This window comes from Chiloscyllium plagiosum, unplaced genomic scaffold, assembly GCF_037043375.1.
Source record: "Chiloscyllium plagiosum isolate Xiang-an unplaced genomic scaffold, Cpla_swu_hap1 HiC_scaffold_5, whole genome shotgun sequence".
Classification (NCBI taxonomy): Eukaryota; Metazoa; Chordata; class Chondrichthyes; order Orectolobiformes; family Hemiscylliidae; genus Chiloscyllium; species Chiloscyllium plagiosum.
Genome location: NW_028270143.1, coordinates 83,200,591 through 83,223,782, shown reverse-complemented (window position 1 = coordinate 83,223,782; position 23,192 = coordinate 83,200,591). Strand labels below are relative to the sequence as shown.

Here is a 23,192-nt window from a genome sequence, read left to right as displayed (position 1 = left end):
TAAATTTGCTTCTTTCTCCAAACTTGCTGAGTTCTCCAGCACTTTGATTTTATTTCAGATCTCCAGCATCTTCAATAATTTGCTTTTGTTTTAAAAGTGAGCACTGATCCACTATTCTGCTCAAGACAAAACATTACAGCTGTTATGACCCATAAACCCAATTTTTAAAATACATATTTCCCAATCTCCTCCCAAGGTTGCAGTAATCAAATTAATTATATTTTTACATATTGCTTATCCCAACTGAATTGATGTCTCTCCTGCCTCTTTAAGCTACTAAAATTCACTATTTCACATGTCTAGCCAACTATACATCACAACCAAGGAAATCAAAATGTGATAGCTTGTTTTACTGCAACAAGATACCTACAATTCTGTTTCACCACATTAAACAAAATAGAAAGCAATGTTACAAAATAGCAGCACTCATTTTAAAGGAGTAATATAATTTGATGATACTTCAAACATCTTGGGATTTTTCTACATTAAAAACAACAGAATGCAGGAATAAGAATGTAAATTGTTCTAATTAAGATATCAAACTCATGAAGCACGCTTTGAGTCTTTTGAAGTAAGTTGATTGAATAATTGTGCTACCTCTCTCATGAAAATTGTTATTATCCAACATCTTTGCATCGCATACTATTATGGTTATGCAGATAGCAAGGAGACAATTTTGCCATTTCTCTATATTGCCTGGTTGTTTATTTACACTTGCGGTTGTCATTTCATAGTTAATTTCCTTTTTAAATTCTTTAAAATTAAGTTTAGGCAAACTTCAACGTCCTGGTCCATTGTTAATACTATAAGATACAAAAGGATGATTTGGATCAAGCACTTAAACTTTCCTTTTCTCCTTCTAATGAACTTTCTCACATCTACATACAGTCAGTACTGTTGAATGAGACAACTCAGCAAGTGAGGAATCATGGTTACCACCTGATTTCAGATTTTTTTTTAAATCAAAATGATAATTCTTCAACTAGTTGTTGTGGACTACACTAAGATTAATCCAAAGTGCAACTAAGATGATGATCTATGTTCCTATCCCATAATTAAATGCTTTATTATTTGAAATAAATATTTTTCAATTCACAGCACATGCAATTTTTGTGTCTCAAAAATCAGCGAACAAACCATTGACATTCTAACCTAAATGATTATCCTCCTTCCAGATCTGACAAGCTCCTCAAGGGAGGTTGCAAACATTTCAGATTAGCTGCTGAGCAAGTGGGTGCAGCAGGATCTGGAGCCCAAATGCTGTCAGACATCTGTCTTGGTCATTTTAATTTGTTAAAAAAGCTTTCCGAATATTTCCAACTGATTATCCAGTTTACAAATACCTGGAAAATATTCAGTAACAGCATTTCAAAGAACTAAAAACTCTAACAATACACACTGCTATTTCTAAAGCATACATCCATTTCAAGACCTTAATGCATGTCAGAATTTTACAAAGCCAGTGATTACTCAGTCTGAGCTACAACCAACCCAGACTACCAAACCCACTATTAAAACCACACTTTGAACTTGTGTCCAATAATACAGATAGGTTCAAATATCTATTCACATTGCTTTATAGCAATTAGGGAAATATAATTTCAATCCCCTCAGCACTCAACCAAGCAAGATCGCCTGCTCAGGTGATTTACATATCAAAAGGTCTGTCTGTAATTGTAATTAAAAATACCATCATGGAGCAATTCAGTTCCAGACAATATTTGTGGAAGTTCTTATTTTCTGGCCATTAACTTAAGCATTTATGATTATAAACTCTATTATCAAATAGATTAGCTAGTAGCACAAGTACTGAAGCATAACCCAAACATAGACAGCTTAGACAATATAATAACTGCTGGTAATTTTGAAGTGTACAACATCCGTTATCCTCCTCCCATTGCAATTAACTCTGTACAAGATGATGTGGAGGTGCCGGTGTTGGACTAGGGTGGACAAAGTTAAAATCTCACAGCACCAGATTATAGTCTAACAGGTTTATGTGGTCACAAATAAACCTGATGGATTATAATCTGGTGTTATGCAATCTTTAACTCTGTACAAGATGGAGAGACATTAGCAAAGGCAAGACAAGTAATCAAGAGACTCAGGCAATGCTCCAGAGACATGTTTCTAAATATCATTACTGAGCTGAAAATGTGTTGCTGGAAAAGCGCAGCAGGTCAGGCAGCATCCAAGGAGCAGGAGAATCGACGTTTCAGGCATGAGCCCTTCTTCAGGATTATCATGACATCCTGTGGAATCTAACTTCAATAACATTTGGAATAAAAATAGTTAACAAAATAATTATTGATTATTGTTGACTAATTTTCTTTTAGAAAAGCAATGTCTGCCATCCTTCGGTGTTCTGGCCTATATGTGACTCCAAACAGTGGGAACACCACCTGCAAGTTCTTTTTTCGTACATGGAATGTGGGCACTGCTGGCTTGGCCAGCAATTATTGCCCGTCCCTGGTTCCCTTGAGAAGGTGGTGGTGAGCTGCCTTCTTGATCTGCTGCAATCCATGTGCTGCAGATAGAGCCACAATATCCAAGGTTTTGACTGCAAATTGCAGTTTGCAGTGCTCCCATGTATCTACTGCCCTTGTTCTTCTCAATGGAAGTGGTTGTGGATTTGAAAGGTACTGTCTTAGGATCTTTGGTGAATTTCTGCAGTTAGTCTTGCCGATAGCCAACATTACGGCTACTGTGCATCAGTAATGGAGGGAATGGGTGCTTGTAGATGTGGTGTCTATCCAGGAGGCTGCTTTATGCTGGATGATGTCAAGATTCTGGAGTGTTGTTCAATCGGCACCCATCCAGGCAAGTTTCTCTCCAAGCCACTCACCATCCTCATTTGGAAATATATCACCATTTCTCCAGTGTTGCTGGGTCAAACTTCTAGAATTCCCTTATGAACATGGGTCGACTTGCAGTAATTCAAGGCTGCATCTAACCACCACCACCTCATTTGCAATAAACTTAGGCCTAGCCAGTGAAGTTCATGTCTTGTCAATGAATAACAAAAATGGACCACAGTAATGTGGCGGACTCTCAACTGCCCTCTGAAATGAGTTAGCAAGCCAGTCAACTCAACAGCAGTTAGGGATGGGCAACAAATCCTGGCCTTGCCAACAACGCCCAGATCCTACGTAAGAATAAAAAAATAAAGTAAAGAACTGCATTATGAATGCTCTACTCCAAATAATTTTCAACTCAATGAGACAATTGGGATGGTGCAAAGTATTTATTTCTCTGGTAGATCTTCCAGATGCTAAACTATTTTAAAAAGAGTTTATTTTTGGGCATTTGATTTGTTAGTGTTATAAAATATTAAGTCAGAAGTCACATGACACCAGGTTATAGTCCAACAGGTTTATTTGAAATTACAAGCTTTCGGAGCACTGCTCCATCACCAGGTGAAGTGAGCAACCCTCAGAAAGCTTGTGATTTCAAATAAACCTATTGGACTATAACCTGGTATGATGGGACTTCTGACCTTGTCTACGCCAGACAATAGCAGCACCCTTGACATCTTGTAAAATATTCAACCTACAGATACGGTCCAATATTACCAGCGATCTGCTGTTCTCAGAGAAGAAAACCCTGCAGAGTTTGATTAGCTCAATGTAAAGGTGTACCCTTCACTTAAAGCCAAAAACTTGTCAGCATTGGCAGTGTGAAAGTGCAGCACAATGGCAAGCATTTTAACCCTTTTTTTGTTTATTAAAAAGGGGCAAATTTACAAAAAAAAACACTCTATAGTTTAGGTTCTTAGCAAGGGTCACTGGCCCCGAAATGTTAACACTGCTTTCTCGCAACAGGTGCTGCCAGGCCTGCTGAGTTTTTTCCAGCAATCTCAGATTTTGTTTCTGATTTGCAGCATCTGCAATTCTTTGGGGTTTTTTTTATTGTTTAGATATTCGAAGGGCCGAAAAGCCTTTCCTTCTTTTATATTGAAAGTTTTGCGAGACAGCGTCTGAAAAATTATACATGATATCAACGCAGGGTACCCTGAGAGACTGCCTAGCTTTAAGATGCTGTCACATGGACAGATGTCTGTCTTTACCGCAGTTCAAATGCTGTGAAAAATAACAGGTAAAAAAGTTAAAAATTACTACACCAGCCACGGTCCTTCATCAGGTGGTAGTGGAAGGCTCAATCCTAACAGAATTTATAGCAAAAATTTACAGTGTGATGTAACTGAAATTATACATTGAAAAAATGATTGTCTGTTAAGCCTTTCATCTGTTAGAATACAGTGATAGTTTCCACTACCACCTGATGAAGGAACGTCGCTCCGAAAGCGAGTGTGCTTCCAATTAAACCTGTTGGACTATAACCTGGTGTTGTGTGATTTTTAACTTTGTACACCCCAGTCCAACACCGGCATCTCCAAATCAGGTAAAGAGAAAGCACTGTAATGCAACACAAATCCTGAACAGCAACACCATCCAGTCCATCTGCCAGTGACGCCAGTGTGAGTGCCCGCTGCCGCACTCAGTGCAGATCAACATTCAATATCAATCCAAGAGTGCACCTCGCTCCCTCCCTAACCTCAACCCAGCTATCAGGACCCACTGCCTTTCTGCACAAACTCCACACGAATCCTCAAACTCCCAGTGGACTCGGCCCGTTGACTTTGTCTGAAACACTTGCAAACTCTGCTCGGAATCTCAAGCAAGTTAGACCTGCGGTTCCTTCCTGAGCAAACTGCAGGTAGACCACCAGATTTCCATATTCTCTGCAAAGCGCGTCTTAAATATATTTTTTTTATTTGGGGGGGGGGGGAGGGGGAAAGAGGGTGTCAGCATAATAAATGCCAGGAGTAAGAATCGGACAGTGCGTGACCTTTGAAATGGAAAGTAATGAAAGTGAGATTGTCGAGCCCAGCTCTGCCTGACACACTGGCTGGAGGTGGAAGGGTTTAGGCAGCGGGGATGTGGGTTGGAGCCTCCTCGCGGTGACTTCTCCTCACCCAGTCCCTGACAAATCCCCGGCAAACGCTGGAAACACGCATTCGAACAACAGGCTTCAGAGCTTCGCAGTTATGCCAGCCTTTCTGTGCTAAACCACCCCCACAGTGTGAAGGGGAAAAGAGAGAGAGAGACACAGACAATGTGCAGCCGCTGAGCTGAACTCACTCTGACGGCTTTAACATTTAACTTTCCTGAATCTCGCTCGGAAATTCCTCCCGCCCGGCTCCAACACCTCAAAAAGTGATGCGCAGATTATTTTAAAGAAGGCAACCAGAGACTGCCTTTGAAAAGAGAGCAATTCAAGCCTCCTCCCGCTATATAAACTGTTACTGCCTTGAATATAAAAAGTGCAAACGTTAGGAAAACTTCCACCTAAAGCTCCATTCGCCTCCCCCCACCACAATCTGGTTGCAGATTGTCAGGAACTTAATAACAAGAAAAACGAAGGAGCAAACTTTCGAACTTGACAGTTCGTGCAGCCGCGAGGTTTCTTTCCCCCCTCTCTCTCGTATTTTCTCTCTGGTTTTAAATGGTTTCTTGTTTGAAAGAGAGTGAGCGCTCCTTACCAGTAGCATCCAGAGTCTGGCCGCTTCGCCCGAGGCTGAGGTGCACCAGGTTTCCCAGGGTTACAAAGAAGCACAGGGCAGCATTCAGGCAGCCGGCTTTCCTCACACCCGCCATGATGATCGCCACAAGTTTACATTTGCCGAGTCCAAGCCCGAGTGTCCCACCCCCTCACCCCCCCCGGCCCCCCTCCCTCTTTCAACAACACTTCCACAGTCACTTCGAGAGAGAGAGAGAGAGACAGACACACACAAACACCTTTAACAAAGCGCCCGCTCCCCAGCTGCGGAAGGGAGTGAACCAGCCAGTCAATCCAGGGCGGGCTGGTGTGAAATGTCAGCAGCCTGGAGCCCGAGCTGCGGTACAGCTTCCCCCGGAGACCCGCGGCAGGCACAGGCTGCCTCTCCGTGTGTGTGTGTGTGTGTGTGCCTCCCTCTCTCGCCGGAAGTGTTCTTCCTCCCAAATCTCCACAGAGAGAGTGCAGCTCAGGCTCCATCATCCGCAGACAGCAAGCGCTTTGTCCCCTATCTCCACTGGCAGGCTTTTACCTCTCTGGAAGGAGCAGTTTCTGGGTTTGTGTGTGTGTGTGTGTGTCCCTAGGCAGTTACACTCCCTTTCATACCTCTGTATGGAGAGCCACTGGCGGTCTCCTGCTACTGTTTGGGTTGCTCGCTCGTCATGCCTTTGCAATAAAAAAAAACTCCAACTTGTCCCAGGGCTTCATTTTCGACTTGCCGTCTCTGGCACTTTGTGTGCCCAACCTCCGAGCTCGGGAGGGTGCGCACGACATTGCTGCTATTTCCACCTCAAGCGGTATTTGGGTCAGAACAGAACTTGCAGAGAGCACCCTTCACTGCAGCATCTGCCTCTTTTACTTTCGGTCCCTTGACGATTTCAAGCTAGTGGTAAACACAGATTGTCTATAATAACATGAACGCCATTGCTGACAGGTGAACTGTGTTGGTTGCCTACCGCGAAATCGCTAATAACAATTTAAGACATTTCAGTAATTTGCATTCTCCCAGTCTGCTTTCCAGTTGTGTAATGTGCCTCGAATCATAACGGGTTTTGGTCATGACGAACGTATTTGGGAGTTTGGTTTCCTACCTTACATATTTAAACTATGTTGTCTTAATACAACTTGTTCTTAATAGATTGAGAACTGATAACAATGAGAAGTTAAAATGTTTTCATACTCGTTTCCAAACAACTTCGACACAACGAGGCACTTCAGCTGTACCTTCAAGACGAGCACCCTCTACTGCAGCCATGTGGCAGTATACACTGTGTGACCTGTTGGAGCAATATGTTTCAGATACGTGGTTAGTTTTCTGATTTGCTCCAGTTTGAATTGGATCTAGGCTGAAAATTAATTAATTTTCAGTAGAGCTCCAAAAGATATTCAGGAGGAAGACCTCATCTAATAAGATAGGATTTATTGAAGTTCCAGATATAAGGTTTCCTCCCCCAGGCTGTGCTTCCCCGTCACCTCCAGTTTTAATTGCTGTAAGAAAGTCACAATCATAACTTCCTCTGATAGTGACGATACCGAAGCAATGCTGTTAAATGAAATCTTGTAGTCTTAATATCATTCAGGAGCAATGCAATTACTGCATCCACTTCAAAACTTGTAATCCGACTTTTCAAATCAGTAAAGCCAACCTACAAAATATATATGGAAAAATCTTGCTATTTTCTTGATGCTTTGGTAAAATCATGGTCAGGAAAATTGCAAATATGTCATTTAAAAAGAGCTGTTCCTCTGGATTCTTCAGCTTCCTTTGTACTTAGACAAAATTCTCCAGGATTTGTAGTGAGATAATGATTAAGAATAATAAGCAACTAGGCTAAGAGATAACAGATGTAATTTAATGTGGATAACTGTGGACCAATAGAGAGACAATTGAGCATTAGGCTTTAGCATTCTAGCAAAGCTCCTGTCCAATAGAGATAAACAATAAGACATGTGGACTCTTGCAGCACAGTGGTAGTGTCCCTACTCCCTCGGTACCAGACAGTCTGGGTTGTTTTTCACCTGCAACATCTTTGTACCATAGCATGATGGAATAGTTTGAATAAAATAATTAAAGAGAGGAACAAGAAATATAGATTACATATAACAAGCATTTTGAAATTGTACTGAAGCACCTCAAGAGTGAAGCATGCTGAATAGAAAGAAGTTAAATTCTATTGCAATTTCAGTAATTTACAATTTGCAATTATTTGCCTTGACCTGTATGCCTTTTGTAGAATATAAACTGTAAATATTAAGAGTATTACAGTTGCATTCAGGTACTAAGAATGAAACATCTTGTATGGATACAAATTGAATTTTATTGAAGTGTCTCATTTTTAAGTTGAAATGTTTGTTCATGCATTCACTCAATTTTTATGATTAACATTGTTTCTGAAAGCGAAAGTAGATAAAGCCATAAAAAAACTATTTTTAATGAGGCATAAATAAATTCACCAATATGATTCCAAAGATCAGAAGATATCATTAAGAGGAAAGATGTATTTTATTCAGCATATTTGTATTAGAGAATGTTAAGAGGAAATGTAGTGGATAAATTTAAAGCTGTGAAAGATTTTCAGAGACTAAATAATATTTTCCTTAGTTGGGAAGCTGGCAATAATGGATAATCAATTTAAAATAATCATTAAAGAGCCAAAGGAAAATTTTAACATTGAACAGAAGATCAAGTTGAGAATCATAAACAAATCTTCAAAACAGAGAATATACAGGACAAAATCTAGATTTTTAATAATGTTGGAAAAATGCAATGGACATGACTTTATGCCAGAAACTTTAATGTTTCTCCCAATTAAATACATGAATAAAAAAGGGAGAAGCATTTAACTTATAGTAATTGCTTAGAAACCTTACCTTGATAGCAAATCCTACTTTGCACAATAGAGATTTCTATACCCAAGGTTATATATTTAAAGTAATTCGTGGAAGGACAAAAGGGAATTTTTTTTTTACATGTAGAGTTTGGTGAATGTTTGGGAGTGACTGGAAGAGTTCCAGAAACACTTATGTAAAAAGAAACACTTGGCTATTGCTCTGACATTGTGTCAGAACACAGGATTACTATGGGTTTTAAGAACCCTTAATTCCACAATTGTTTTTGAAAGAAAACTGCTGCAGAGACAAAATAACTGGTGGTGAAAATTCAGTGACTAGCTGGCAAAAAGTATATGTGATGTAACACCTAAGAGTGTCAAAGAAACTTTAAGTGAACTGGACTGGGATCTCTTAAGACTACAAAGATAACAAGCAACTGATAATCCTCCTCCTCCTTGTAACCACCAGCCCCACCCGCCATATCTCCCAAGCTGCAGACAAATTTTATGTCCTTCCCTTTGAAGAATATGCAAGCATAACAGTTAAAAAGGCAGTTTAAAATCAACTTTGAGTGTCCCAGTGACAGTGAACATTCTCATGAATACCTGCCTAAGTTGATGAGTTGAAGATGCCGGTGTTGGACTGGGGTGTACAAAGTTAAAAATCACACAACACTAGGTTATAGTTCAACAGGTTTAATTGGAAGCACACTAGCTTTTGGAGCGCTGCTCCTTCTGTGCCTTACAATTGTGGCCTCTACAACTACCTGAGGAAGGAGCAGCGCTCCGAAAGTTAGTGTGCCTAAGTTGAGTGATTTCTGCTGCAAAGTTCACCTTTGTGTTGTAGGTAAAGAACTTCTCTCACATTCAGCACTGGAAGGTAGCTGGCCAGAAGTTAACAGAAGGTAAACAGCACAACAAATGGACTGTCCCTCAGCCTGAATGCTGTAATTCAATCACAGTGAAAAAGAAAACCAGAACTACAGAATCTCAACCTAGCAATAAAACTAGGGATTGTGAAACTGATTACTAACATCAATACCACCTCCACTGCAACAGCCATAACACTCAACTATCTACTCTCTGTGAACAATTCAGAGACTGATCCATATACTGTTTATTAATTTTTATCTGTTTGAACTCTACATTATTTTGACCCTGTGAGTATGTGTGCATTAGTACTTCTTACATGTAATTAATAAACTCTATTTGTTAAGTCAAGAAAGCCTGGTTAAATTGGTTCCTTTTAAAACATTTCATTTGAGTCGAGGAGAAAGGTGTCCACAAAGGAAGGGACCCTTTTTAAAATGAGCCTTATGGCAACCAGCTGAAAGGTGGATGTATGAAGAAAGAGAGTGATGTCATTCTTCCTTATCTGGGACCTTAACAACATGGTGAGCTGGAATGAAGTGGGGAAACTTGCTTGGGGTCTGGATGTAGCAAAATACATTTGGAGTGCTGTAAGCTACAGGCTATGGTTCATCAATGGGAAATAGGGTTAGTCAGATCATTCCTCTTTACCTGATACCAACACAATTGATCAAATTGTCTCCTGCTTTGCCTTTTGTTTATGTTTCCCAGCTACTTGGTTTGGCAGCAGAGTAAGATGCTCCAGTCAGAGCTCCTATGCTCTCACACAGTTCCCTTTCCTTTCTTTCTTTCCTCTTGGCAGCAGTTTCTCTCCTCCCAACCCAACTTTTCACTTCTGAAACTACCCTACCCTGCCTGGAGAATAGCAGTGAGATGAAGGGAGACGAGTGGCAGCCAGAGCCTGGGCAGGAGCAAAGTGAGCATGGGCTAAATTCCAGAAGCAAGTCAGGGCCAGAGTCGGGAACAGCACAGAGCGAGTGTGGGCCGAGGCCCAGAGCGTGAGCAGAACGAGTGTGGGCCAAGTGCCAGAGTGTGAGCAGAGTGAGTGTGGGTCAAGTGCCAGAGTGTGGGCAGAGTGAGTGTGGGCCAAGTGCCAGAGCGTAAGCAGAGCGAGTGTGGGCCAAGTCCCAGAGTGTGAGCAGAGCGAGTGTGGGCCAAGTGTCAGAGTGTGAGCAGAGCGAGTGTGGGCCAAGTCCCAGTGTGTGAGCAGAGCGAGTGTGGGCTAAGTCCCAGTGTGTGAGCACAGCGCATGTGGGCCAAGTCCCAGAGTGTGAACAGAGCGTGTGTGGGCCAAGTCTTAGAGTGTGAACAGACTGATTGTGGGCCAATTCCAAGAGCGTGAGCAGAGCGAGTGTGGACCAAGTCCCAGTGTGTGAGCAGAGCGAGTGTGGGCTAAGTCCCAGTGTGTGAGCAGAGCGAGTGTGGGCCAAGTCTCAGAGAGTGAACAGAGCGAGTGTGGGCCAATTCACAGAGAGTGAACAGAGTGAGTGTGGGTCAAGTCCCAGAGCGTGAGCAGAGCGAGTGTGGACCAAGTGCCAGAGCGTGAGCAGAGCGGGTGTGGGCCATGTCCCAGTTTGTGAGCAGAGTGAGTATGGGCCAAGTCCCAGTTTGTGAGCAGAGTGAGTGTGGGCCATGTCCCAGAGAGTGGACAGAGCGCGTGTGGGCCAAGTGTCAGAGTGTGAGCAGAGCGAGTGTGGGCCAAGTGTCAGAGTGTGAGCAGAGCGAGTGTGGGCCAAGTCCCATAGCGTGAGCTGAGCGAGTGTGGGCCAAGTCCCAGAGTGTGAGCAGAGCGAGTGTGGGCCAAGTCCCAGAGTGTGAACAGAGCGAGTGTGGGCCATGTCCCAGAGTGTGAACAGAGCGAGTGTGGGCCAATTCACAGAGAGTGAACAGAGTGAGTGTGGGTCAAGTCCCAGAGTGTGAGCAGAGGGAGTGTGGGCCAAGTCCCAGAGTGTGAGCACAGCGAGTGTGGGCCATGTCCCAGAGAGTGAAAAGAGCGAGTGTGGGCCAAGTCCCAGAGCGTGAACAAAGCGAGTGTGGGCCAAGTCTCAGAGAGTGAGCAGAGCGAGCATGGGTCGAGGCCCACAGGGTGAACAGAGCATGTGTGGGCCGAGGCAGCAGTTTCCCTCTTTCCAACCCAACTTTTAACTTCTGAAACTACCCTACCATGCCAGGAGATTAGAGGTGAGATGAAGGGAGACGATTGGCAGCCACAGCCTGGGCAGGAGCACAGTGAGCATGGGCAAACTTTTTGAAGTATGTCAGGGCCAGAGTCGGGAACAGCACAGAGCGAGTGTGGGCCGAGGACCAGAGCGTGAGCAGAGCGAGTGTGGGCCAAGTGCCAGAGTGTGAGCAGAGCGAGTGTGGGCCAAGTGCCAGAGCGTGAGCAGAGGGAGTGTGGGCCAAGTCCCAGAGTGTGAGCAGAGCGAGTGTGGGCCAAGTCTCAGAGAATGAGCAGAGCGAGTGTGGGCCTATTCCAAGAGCGTGAGCAGAGCGAGTGTGGACAAGTGCCAGAGCGTGAGCAGAGCGAGTGTGGGCCATGTCCCAGTTTGTGAGCAGAGCGAGTGTGGGCTATGTCCCAGTGTGTGACCAGAGCGCTTGTGGGCTAAGTCCCAGTGTGTGAGCAGAGCGAGTGTGGGCCAAGTCCCAGTGTGTGAGCAGAGCGAGTGTAGGCTAAGTCCCAGTGTGTGAGCCGAGCGCATGTGGGCCAAGTCCCAGAGTGTGAACAGAGCGAGTGTGGGCCAATTCCAAGAGCGTGAGCAGAGCGAGTGTGGACCAAGTCCCAGAGCGTGAGCAGAGCGAGTGTGGACCAAGTCCCAGAGTGTGAACAGAGCGAGTGTGGGCCAAGTCCCAGAGTGTGAGCAGAGCGAGTGTGGGCCAATTCCAAGAGCGTGAGCAGAGCGAGTGTGGACACGTCCCAGAGTGTGAACAGAGCGTGGTGTGTGGGCCAAGTCTCAGAGTGTGAACAGAGTGAGTGTGGGCCAATTCCAAGAGTGTGAGCAGAGCGAGTGTGGGCCATGTCCCAGTTTGTTAGCAGAGCGAGTGTGGGCTAAGTCCCAGTGTGTGAGCAGAGCGCATGTGGGCAGAGTCCCAGAGTGTGAACAGAGCGTGGTGTGTGGGCCAAGTCTCAGAGTGTGAACAGAGTGAGTGTGGGTCGAGGCAGCAGTTTCCCTCCTCCCAACCCAACTTTTCACTTCTGGAACTACCCTACCCTGCCTGGAGAATAGCAGTGAGATGAAGGGAGACGAGTGGCAGCCAGAGCCTGGGCAGGAGCAAAGTGAGCATGGGCGTAATTTCAGAAGTAAGTCAGGGCCAGAGTCGGGAACAGCACAGAGCGAGTGTGGGCCGAGGCCCAGAGCGTGAGCAGAACGAGTGTGGGCAAAGTGTCAGAGTGTGAGCAGAGCGAGTGTGGGCTGAGGCCCAGAGCGAGAGCAGAGCGAGTGTGGGCCAAGTGTCAGAGTGTGAGCAAAGCGAGTGTGGGCCGAGGCCTAGAGCGTGAGCTGACCGAGTGTGGGCCAAGTGTCAGAGTGTGAGCAGAGCGAGTGTGGGCCAAGGCCCAGAGCGTGAGCAGAGTGAGTGTGGGCCAAGGCCCAGAGCGTGAGCAGAGTGAGTGTGCGCCAAGGCCCAGAGCGTGAGCAGAGAGAGTGTCGCCAAGTTCCAGAGCGTGAGCAGAGGGAGTGTGGGCCAAGTCCCAGAGTGTGAACAGAGCGAGTGTGGGCCAAGTGCCAGAGTGTGAGCAGCGGGACTGTGGGCCAAGTCTCAGAGTGTGAACAGAGCGAGTGTGGGCCAAGTCCCAGAGCGTGAACAGAGCGAGTGTGGGCCAAGTCCCAGAGAGTGAGCAGAGCGAGTGTGGGCCGAGGCCCAGAGCGTGAGCAGAATGAGTGTGGGCGAAGTCCCAGAGCGTGAACAGAGCGAGTGTGGGCCAAGTCCCAGAGTGTGAACAGAGCGAGTGTGGGCCGAGTCCCAGAGTTTGAACAGAGTGAGTGTGGGCCAAGTCCCAGAGTGTGAACAGAGCGAGTGTGGGCCAAGTCCCAGAGTGTGAACAGAGCGAGTGTGGGCCAATTCACAGAGTGTGAACAGAGCGAGTGTGGGCCAGTCCCAGTTTGTGAGCAGAGCGAGTGTGGGCCAAGTCCCAGAGCGTGAACAGAGCGAGTGTGGGCCAGTCCCAGTTTGTGAGCAGAGCGAGTGTGGGCCAAGTCCCAGTTTGTGAGCAGAGCGAGTGTGGGCCAAGTCCCAGTTTGTGAGCCGAGCGAGTGTGGCACCAGTCCCAGAGCGTGAACAGAGCGAGTGTGGGCCAAGTCCCAGAGCGAGTGTGGGCCAAGTCCCAGAGTGTGAACAGAGCAAGTGTGGGCCGAGTCCCAGAGTGTGAGCAGCGCGAGTGTTGGCCAAATCCCAGAGAGTGAGCAGAGAGAGTGTGGGCTGAGGCCCACAGTGTGAACAGAGCGACTGTGGGTCGAGGCAGCAGTTTCCGTCCTCCCAACCCAACTTTTCACTTCTGGAACTACCCTACCCTGCCTGGAGAATAGCAGTGAGATGAAGGGAGACGAGTGGCAGCCAGAGCCTGGGCAGGAGCAAAGTGAGCATGGGCGTAATTTCAGAAGTAAGTCAGGGCCAGAGTCGGGAACAGCACAGAGCGAGTGTGGGCCGAGGCCCAGAGCGTGAGCAGAACGAGTGTGGGCAAAGTGTCAGAGTGTGAGCAGAGCGAGTGTGGGCTGAGGCCCAGAGCGAGAGCAGAGCGAGTGTGGGCCAAGTGTCAGAGTGTGAGCAAAGCGAGTGTGGGCCGAGGCCTAGAGCGTGAGCAGAGCGAGTGTGGGCCAAGTGCCAGAGTGTGAGCAGAGCGAGTGTGGGCCAAGTGTCAGAGTGTGAGCAAAGCGAGTGTGGGCCGAGGCCTAGAGCGTGAGCAGAACGAGTGTGGGCAAAGTGTCAGAGTGTGAGCAGAGCGAGTGTGGGCTGAGGCCCAGAGCGAGAGCAGAGCGAGTGTGGTCCAAGTGTCAGAGTGTGAGCAAAGCGAGTGTGGGCCGAGGCCTAGAGCGTGAGCTGACCGAGTGTGGGCCAAGTGTCAGAGCGTGAGCAGAGCGAGTGTGGGCCGAGGCCCAGAGCGTGAGCAGAGTGAGTGTGGGCCAAGGCCCAGAGCGTGAGCAGAGTGAGTGTCGCCAAGTTCCAGAGCATGTGCAGAGCGAGTGTGTGCCAAGTGCCAGAGCGTGAGCAGAGGGAGTGTGGGCCAAGTCCCAGAGTGTGAGCAGAGTGAGTGTCGCCAAGTTCCAGAGCATGTGCAGAGCGAGTGTGTGCCAAGTGCCAGAGTGTGAGCAGCGGGACTGTGGGCCAAGTCCCAGAGTGTGAGCAGAGCGAGTGTGGGCCGAGGCCCAGAAAGTAAGCAGAGTGCGTTTGGCCAAGTGCCAAAGTGTGAGCAGAGCGAGTGTGGGCCAAGTTCCAGAGCGTGTGCAGAACGAGTGTGGGCCAAGTGCCAGAGCGTGAGCCGAGGGAGTGTGGGCCAAGTCCCAGGGCTTGAAAAAAGCAAGTGTGGGCCACGTGACAGATTGTGAGCAGAGTGAGTGTGGGCCAAGTCTCAGAGAGTGAGCAGAGCGAGTGTGGACCAAGTGCCAGAGCGTGAGCAGAGCGAGTGTGGACCAAGTGCCAGAACGTGAGCAGAGCGAGTGTGGGCCATGTCCCAGAGCGTGAGCAGAGCAAGTGTGGGCCAAGTCCCAGAGCGTGAGCAGAGCAAGTGTGGGCCAAGTCCCAGTGTGTGAGCAGACCGAGTGTGGGCCATGTCCCAGTTTGTGTGCAGAGCGAGTGTGGGCCAAGTCCCAGAGCGTGAGCAGAGCAAGTGTGGGCCAAGTCCCAGAGCGTGAGCAGAGCAAGTGTGGGCCAAGTCCCAGTGTGTGAGCAGACCGAGTGTGGGCCATGTCCCAGTGTGTGAGCAGAGCGAGTGTGGGCCAACTCCCATTGTGTGAGCAGAGCTTGTGGGGGCCAAGGCTCAGAGTGTGAACAGAGCGAGAGTGGGCCAATTCCAAGAGCGTGAGCAGAGCGAGTGTGGACAAGTGCCAGAGCGTGAGCAGAGCGAGTGTGGGCCATGTCCCAGTTTGTGAGCAGAGCGAGTGTGGGCTAAGTCCCAGAGTTTGAACAGAGTGAGTGTGGGCCAAGTCCCAGTGTGTGAGCAGAGCGAGTGTGAGCCAAGTCTCAGAGTGTGAACAGAGCGAGTGTGGGCCATGTCCCAGTTTGTGAGCAGAGTGAGTGTGGGCCATGTCCCAGAGTGTGAACAGAGCGAGTGTGGGCTATGTCCCACTGTGTGAGCAGAGCGCATGTGGGCCAAGTCCCAGTGTGTGAGCAGAGCGAGTGTGGGCCAAGTCTCAGAGTGTGAACAGAGTGAGTGTGGGCCAAGTCCCAGTGTGTGAGCAGAGCGAGTGTGGGCCAAGTCCCAGTGTTTGAGCAGAGCGAGTGTGGGCCAAGTCTCAGAATGTGAACAGAGCGAGTGTGGGCCATGTCCCAGTGTGTGAGCAGAGCGAGTGTGGGCTAAGTCCCAGTGTGTGAGCAGAGCGAGTGTGGGCCAAGTCCCAGAGCGTGAGCAGAGCGAGTGTGGGCCATGTCCCAGTTTGTGAGCAGAGCGAGTGTGGGCCAAGTCTCAGAGTGTGAACACAGCGCGTGTGGGCCAAGTCCCAGAGTGTGAGCACAGCGAGTGTGGGCCAAGTCCCAGAGTGTGAACAGAGCGAGTGTGGGCCAAGTCCCAGAGTGTGAACAGAGCGAGTGTGGGCCAAGTCCCAGAGTGTGTGCACAGCGAGTGTGGGCCAAGTCCCAGAGTGTGAACAGAGCGAGTGTGGGCCAAGTCCCAGAGTGTGAATAGAGCATGTGTGGACCAAGTCTCAGAGTATGAACAGAGCGAGTGTGGACCAAGTCTCAGAGTGTGAACAGAGCGAGTGTGGACCAAGTCTCAGAGTGTGAACAGAGCGAGTGTGGACCAAGTCTCAGAGTATGAACAGAGCGAGTGTGGACCAAGTCTCAGAGTATGAACAGAGCGAGTGTGGGCCAAGTCCCAGAGTGTGAACAGAGCGAGTGTGGGCCAAGTCCCAGAGTGTGTGCACAGCGAGTGTGGGCCAAGTCCCAGAGTGTGAACAGAGCGAGTGTGGGCCAAGTCCCAGAGTGTGAATAGAGCATGTGTGGACCAAGTCTCAGAGTATGAACAGAGCGAGTGTGGACCAAGTCTCAGAGTATGAACAGAGCGAGTGTGGGCCAAGTCTCAGAGTGTGAACAGTGCGAGTGTGGGCCAATTCACAGAGAGTGAACAGAGTGAGTGTGGGCCAAGTCCCAGAGAGTGACCAGAGCGAATGTGGACCAAGTGCCAGAGCGTGAGCAGAGCGAGTGTGGACCAAGTGCCAGAGTGTGAGCAGAGCGAGTGTGGGCGATGTCCCAGTTTGTGAGCAGAGCGAGTGTGGGACATGTCCCAGTTTGTGAGCAGAGCGAGTGTGGGCGATGTCCCAGAGAGTGAACAGAGCGCGTGTGGGCCAAGTCCCAGAGTGTGAGCAGAGCGAGTGTGGGCCATGTTCCATAGCGTGAGCAGAGCGAGTGTGGACCAAGTCTCAGAGTGTGAACAGTGCGAGTGTGGGCCAATTCACAGAGAGTGAACAGATTGAGTGTGGGCCAAGTCCCAGAATGTGAGCAGAGCGAGTGTGGGCCATGTCCCAGAGTGTGAACAGAGCGAGTGTGGCCCAAGTCCCAGAGTGTGAACAGAGCGAGTGTGGGCCAAGTCCCAGAGTGTGAACAGAGCGAGTGAGGGCCAAGTCCCAGAGTGTGAACAGAGCGAGTGTGGCCCAAGTCCCAGAGTGTGAACAGAGCGAGTGTGGGCCAAGTCCCAGAGCGTGAACAGAGCGAGTTTGGGCCTAGTCCCAGAGTGTGAACAGAGCGAGTGTGGGCCAAGTCCCAGAGTGTGAACAGAGCGAGTGTGGGCCAAGTCCCAGAGCGTGAGCAGAGGGAGTGTGGGCCAAGTCCCAGAGTGTGAACAGAGCGAGTGTGGGCCAAGTCGAGAGTGTGAACAGAGCGAGTGTGGGCTTAGTCCCAGAGTGTGAACAGAGCGAGTGTGGGCCAAGTCCCAGAGTGTGAACAGAGCGAGTGTGGGCCTAGTCCCAGAGTGTGAACAGAGCGAGTGTGGGCCAAGTCCCAGAGAGTGAACAGAGCGAGTGTGGGCCTAGTCCCAGAGTGTGAACAGAGCGAGTGTGGGCCAAGTCCCTGAGTGTGAACACAGCGCGTGTGGGCCAAGTACGAGAGTGTTAGCACAGCGAGTGTGGGCCAAGTCCCAGAGTGTCAACAGAGCGAGTGTGGGCCAAGTCCCAGAGTGTGAACAGAGCGAGTGTGGGCCAAGTCCCAGAGTGTGAGCACAGCGAGTGTGGGCCAAGTCCCAGAGTGTGAACAGAGCGAGTGTGGGCCAAGTCCCAGAGTGTGAACAGAGCGAGTGTGGGCCAAGTCCCAGAGCGTGAGCAGAGGGAGTGTGGGCCAAGTCCCAGAGTGTGAACAGAGCGAGTGTGGGCCAAGTCGAGAGTGTGAACAGAGCGAGTGTGGGCTTAGTCCCAGAGTGTGAACAGAGCGAGTGTGGGCCAAGTCCCAGAGTGTGAACAGAGCGAGTGTGGGCCTAGTCCCAGAGTGTGAACAGAGCGAGTGTGGGCCAAGTCCCAGAGAGTGAACAGAGCGAGTGTGGGCCTAGTCCCAGAGTGTGAACAGAGCGAGTGTGGGCCAAGTCCCTGAGTGTGAACACAGCGCGTGTGGGCCAAGTACGAGAGTGTTAGCACAGCGAGTGTGGGCCAAGTCCCAGAGTGTCAACAGAGCGAGTGTGGGCCAAGTCCCAGAGTGTGAACAGAGCGAGTGTGGGCCAAGTCCCAGAGTGTGAGCACAGCGAGTGTGGGCCAAGTCCCAGAGTGTGAACAGAGCGAGTGTGGGCCAAGTCCCAGAGTGTGAATAGAGCATGTGTGGACCAAGTCTCAGAGTGTGAACAGTGCGAGTGTGGGCCAATTCACAGAGAGTGAACAGAGTGAGTGTGGGCCAAGTCCCGGAGAGTGACCAGAGCGAATGTGGACCAAGTGCCAGAGCGTGAGCAGAGCGAGTGTGGACCAAGTGCCAGAGTGTGAGCAGAGCGAGTGTGGGCGATGTCCCAGTTTGTGAGCAGAGCGAGTGTGGGCCATGTCCCAGTTTGTGAGCAGAGCGAGTGTGGGCCAAGTCCCAGAATGTGAGCAGAGCGAGTGTGGGCCAAGTCCCAGAGTGTGAACAGGGCGAGTGTGGGCCAAGTCCCAGAGTGTGAACAGAGCGAGTGTGGCCCAAGTCCCAGAGTGTGAACAGAGCGAGTGTGGGCCAAGTCCCAGAGTGTGAACAGAGCGAGTGTGGCCCAAGTCCCAGAGTGTGAACAGAGCGAGTGTGGGCCAAGTCCCAGAGTGTGAACAGAGCGAGTGTGGGCCTAGTCCCAGAGTGTGAACAGAGCGAGTGTGGGCCAAGTCCCAGAGTGTGAACAGAGCGAGTGTGGGCCAAGTCCCAGAGCGTGAGCAGAGGGAGTGTGGGCCAAGTCCCAGAGTGTGAACAGAGCGAGTGTGGGCCAAGTCGAGAGTGTGAACAGAGCGAGTGTGGGCCAAGTACCAGAGTGTGAACAGAGCGAGTGTGGGCCAAGTCCCAGAGCGTGAACAGAGCGAGTGTGGGCCTAGTCCCAGAGTGTGAACAGAGCGAGTGTGGGCCAAGTCCCAGAGTGTGAACAGAACGAGTGTGGGCCTAGTCCCAGAGTGTGAACAGAGCGAGTGTGGGCCAAGTCCCAGAGTGTGAACAGAGCGAGTGTGGGCCAAGTCTCAGAGTGTGAACAGTGCGAGTGTGGGCCAATTCACAGAGAGTGAACAGAGTGAGTGTGGGCCAAGTCCCGGAGAGTGACCAGAGCGAATGTAGACCAAGTGCCAGAGCGTGAGCAGAGCGAGTGTGGGCCAAGTCACAGAGCGTGAACAGAGCGAGTGTGGGCCTAGTCCCAGAGTGTGAACAGAGCGAGTGTGGGCCAAGTCCCAGAGAGTGACCAGAGCGAATGTAGACCAAGTGCCAGAGCGTGAGCAGAGCGAGTGTGGGCCAAGTCACAGAGCGTGAACAGAGCGAGTGTGGGCCTAGTCCCAGAGTGTGAACAGAGCGAGTGTGGGCCAAGTCCCAGAGTGTGAACAGAACGAGTGTGGGCCTAGTCCCAGAGTGTGAACAGAGCGAGTGTGGGCCAAGTCCCAGAGTGTGAACAGAGCGAGTGTGGGCCAAGTCTCAGAGTGTGAACAGTGCGAGTGTGGGCCAATTCACAGAGAGTGAACAGAGTGAGTGTGGGCCAAGTCCCAGAGAGTGACCAGAGCGAATGTAGACCAAGTGCCAGAGCGTGAGCAGAGCGAGTGTGGACCAAGTGCCAGAGTGTGAGCAGAGCGAGTGTGGGCGATGTCCCAGTTTGTGAGCAGAGCGAGTGTGGGACATGTCCCAGTTTGTGAGCAGAGCGAGTGTGGGCGATGTCCCAGAGAGTGAACAGAGCGCGTGTGGGCCAAGTCCCAGAGTGTGAGCAGAGCGAGTGTGGGCCATGTTCCATAGCGTGAGCAGAGCGAGTGTGGACCAAGTCTCAGAGTGTGAACAGTGCGAGTGTGGGCCAATTCACAGAGAGTGAACAGATTGAGTGTGGGCCAAGTCCCAGAATGTGAGCAGAGCGAGTGTGGGCCATGTCCCAGAGTGTGAACAGAGCGAGTGTGGGCCAAGTCCCAGAGTGTGAACAGAGCGAGTGTGGCCCAAGTCCCAGAGTGTGAACAGAGCGAGTGTGGGCCAAGTCCCAGAGTGTGAACAGAGCGAGTGAGGGCCAAGTCCCAGAGTGTGAACAGAGCGAGTGTGGCCCAAGTCCCAGAGTGTGAACAGAGCGAGTGTGGGCCAAGTCCCAGAGCGTGAACAGAGCGAGTTTGGGCCTAGTCCCAGAGTGTGAACAGAGCGAGTGTGGGCCAAGTCCCAGAGTGTGAACAGAGCGAGTGTGGGCCAAGTCGAGAGTGTGAACAGAGCGAGTGTGGGCTTAGTCCCAGAGTGTGAACAGAGCGAGTGTGGGCCAAGTCCCAGAGTGTGAACAGAGCGAGTGTGGGCCTAGTCCCAGAGTGTGAACAGAGCGAGTGTGGGCCAAGTCCCAGAGTGTGAACAGAGCGAGTGTGGGCCTAGTCCCAGAGTGTGAACAGAGCGAGTGTGGGCCAAGTCCCTGAGTGTGAACACAGCGCGTGTGGGCCAAGTACGAGAGTGTTAGCACAGCGAGTGTGGGCCAAGTCCCAGAGTGTGAACAGAGCGAGTGTGGGCCAAGTCCCAGAGTGTGAACAGAGCGAGTGTGGGCCAAGTCCCAGAGTGTGAGCACAGCGAGTGTGGGCCAAGTCCCAGAGTGTGAACAGAGCGAGTGTGGGCCAAGTCCCAGAGTGTGAATAGAGCATGTGTGGACCAAGTCTCAGAGTGTGAACAGTGCGAGTGTGGGCCAATTCACAGAGAGTGAACAGAGTGAGTGTGGGCCAAGTCCCGGAGAGTGACCAGAGCGAATGTGGACCAAGTGCCAGAGCGTGAGCAGAGCGAGTGTGGACCAAGTGCCAGAGTGTGAGCAGAGCGAGTGTGGGCGATGTCCCAGTTTGTGAGCAGAGCGAGTGTGGGCCATGTCCCAGTTTGTGAGCAGAGCGAGTGTGGGCCAAGTCCCAGAATGTGAGCAGAGCGAGTGTGGGCCAAGTCCCAGAGTGTGAACAGAGCGAGTGTGGCCCAAGTCCCAGAGTGTGAACAGAGCGAGTGTGGGCCAAGTCCCAGAGTGTGAACAGAGCGAGTGTGGGCCAAGTCCCAGAGTGTGAACAGAGCGAGTGTGGCCCAAGTCCCAGAGTGTGAACAGAGCGAGTGTGGGCCTAGTCCCAGAGTGTGAACAGAGTGAGTGTGGGCCAAGTCCCAGAGTGTGAACAGAGCGAGTGTGGGCCAAGTCCCAGAGCGTGAGCAGAGGGAGTGTGGGCCAAGTCCCAGAGTGTGAACAGAGCGAGTGTGGGCCAAGTCGAGAGTGTGAACAGAGCGAGTGTGGGCCAAGTACCAGAGTGTGAACAGAGCGAGTGTGGGCCAAGTCCCAGAGCGTGAACAGAGCGAGTGTGGGCCTAGTCCCAGAGTGTGAACAGAGCGAGTGTGGGCCAAGTCCCAGTGTTTGAGCAGAGCGAGTGTGGGCCTAGTCCCAGAGTGTGAACAGAGCGAGTGTGGGCCAAGTCGAGAGTGTGAACAGAGCGAGTGTGGGCCTAGTCCCAGAGTGTGAACAGAGCGAGTGTGGGCCAAGTCCCAGACTGTGAACAGAGCGAGTGTGGGCCAAGTCGAGAGTGTGAACAGAGCGAGTGTGGGCCTAGTCCCAGAGTGTGAACAGAGCGAGTGTGGGCCAAGTCGAGAGTGTGAACAGAGCGAGTGTGGGCCAAGTCCCAGAGTTTGAACAGAGCGAGTGTGGGCCAAGTCGAGAGTGTGAACAGAGCGAGTGTGGGCCAAGTCCCAGAGTGTGAACAGAGCGAGTGTGGGCCAAGGCGAGAGTGTGAACAGAGCGAGTGTGGGCCTAGTCCCAGAGTGTGAACAGAGAGAGTGTGGGCCAAGTCCCAGAGTGTGAACAGAGTGAGTGTGGGCCAAGTCGAGAGTGTGAACAGAGCGAGTGTGGGCCAAGTCCCAGAGTGTGAACAGAGCGAGTGTGGGCCAAGTCCCAGAGTGTGAACAGAGTGAGTGTGGGCCAAGTCGAGAGTGTGAACAGAGTGAGTGTGGGCCAAGTCGAGAGAGTGAACAGAGCGAGTGTGGGCCAAGTACCAGAGTGTGAACAGAGCGAGTGTGGGCCAAGTCCCAGAGCGTGAACAGAGCGAGTGTGGGCCAATTCCAAGAGCGTGAGCAGAGCGAGTGTGGACAAGTGCCAGAGCGTGAGCAGAGCGAGTGTGGGCCATGTCCCAGTTTGTGAGCAGAGCGAGTGTGGGCTAAGTCCCAGAGTTTGAACAGAGTGAGTGTGGGCCAAGTCCCAGTGTGTGAGCAGAGCGAGTGTGAGCCAAGTCTCAGAGTGTGAACAGAGCGAGTGTGGGCCATGTCCCAGTTTGTGAGCAGAGTGAGTGTGGGCCATGTCCCAGAGTGTGAACAGAGCGAGTGTGGGCTATGTCCCACTGTGTGAGCAGAGCGCATGTGGGCCAAGTCCCAGTGTGTGAGCAGAGCGAGTGTGGGCCAAGTCTCAGAGTGTGAACAGAGTGAGTGTGGGCCAAGTCCCAGTGTGTGAGCAGAGCGAGTGTGGGCCAAGTCTCAGAGTGTGAACAGAGTGAGTGTGGGCCAAGTCCCAGTGTGTGAGCAGAGCGAGTGTGGGCCAAGTCCCAGTGTTTGAGCAGAGCGAGTGTGGGCCAAGTCTCAGAATGTGAACAGAGCGAGTGTGGGCCATGTCCCAGTGTGTGAGCAGAGCGAGTGTGGGCTAAGTCCCAGTGTGTGAGCAGAGCGAGTGTGGGCCAAGTCCCAGAGCGTGAGCAGAGCGAGTGTGGGCCATGTCCCAGTTTGTGAGCAGAGCGAGTGTGGTCCAAGTCTCAGAGTGTGAACACAGCGCGTGTGGGCCAAGTCCCAGAGTGTGAGCACAGCGAGTGTGGGCCAAGTCCCAGAGTGTGAACAGAGCGAGTGTGGGCCAAGTCCCAGAGTGTGAACAGAGCGAGTGTGGGCCAAGTCCCAGAGTGTGTGCACAGCGAGTGTGGGCCAAGTCCCAGAGTGTGAACAGAGCGAGTGTGGGCCAAGTCCCAGAGTGTGAATAGAGCATGTGTGGACCAAGTCTCAGAGTGTGAACAGAGCGAGTGTGGACCAAGTCTCAGAGTGTGAACAGTGCGAGTGTGGGCCAATTCACAGAGAGTGAACAGAGTGAGTGTGGGCCAAGTCCCAGAGAGTAACCAGAGCGAATGTGGACCAAGTGCCAGAGCGTGAGCAGAGCGAGTG

The 23,192-nt window shown here is 50.6% G+C and overlaps 1 protein-coding gene and 1 long non-coding RNA gene across 3 annotated transcripts in view; one reads left to right on the top strand and one right to left on the bottom strand.

Annotated features, from left to right (window-relative positions):
• The window catches only part of LOC122550022 (plexin domain-containing protein 2), a 431,455-nt gene extending 425,789 nt beyond the window's left edge, over nucleotides 1-5,666 (bottom strand). The window contains exon 1 of one of the 2 annotated variants that reach the window (XM_043690425.2): nucleotides 5,543-5,666. In XM_043690425.2, the coding sequence (XP_043546360.1) occupies nucleotides 5,543-5,657 (115 nt within the window). In that variant the 5' untranslated portion in view covers nucleotides 5,658-5,666. The remainder of the gene's footprint in view (nucleotides 1-5,542) is intronic. The other variant, XM_087987374.1, reaches the window with a different exon arrangement.
• LOC148149967 (uncharacterized) overlaps nucleotides 4,540-23,192 on the top strand; it is a 204,694-nt gene continuing 186,041 nt past the window's right edge. Inside the window, exon 1 of the long non-coding RNA XR_015757235.1 lies at nucleotides 4,540-4,716. This is a non-coding gene — a long non-coding RNA (uncharacterized LOC148149967). The remainder of the gene's footprint in view (nucleotides 4,717-23,192) is intronic.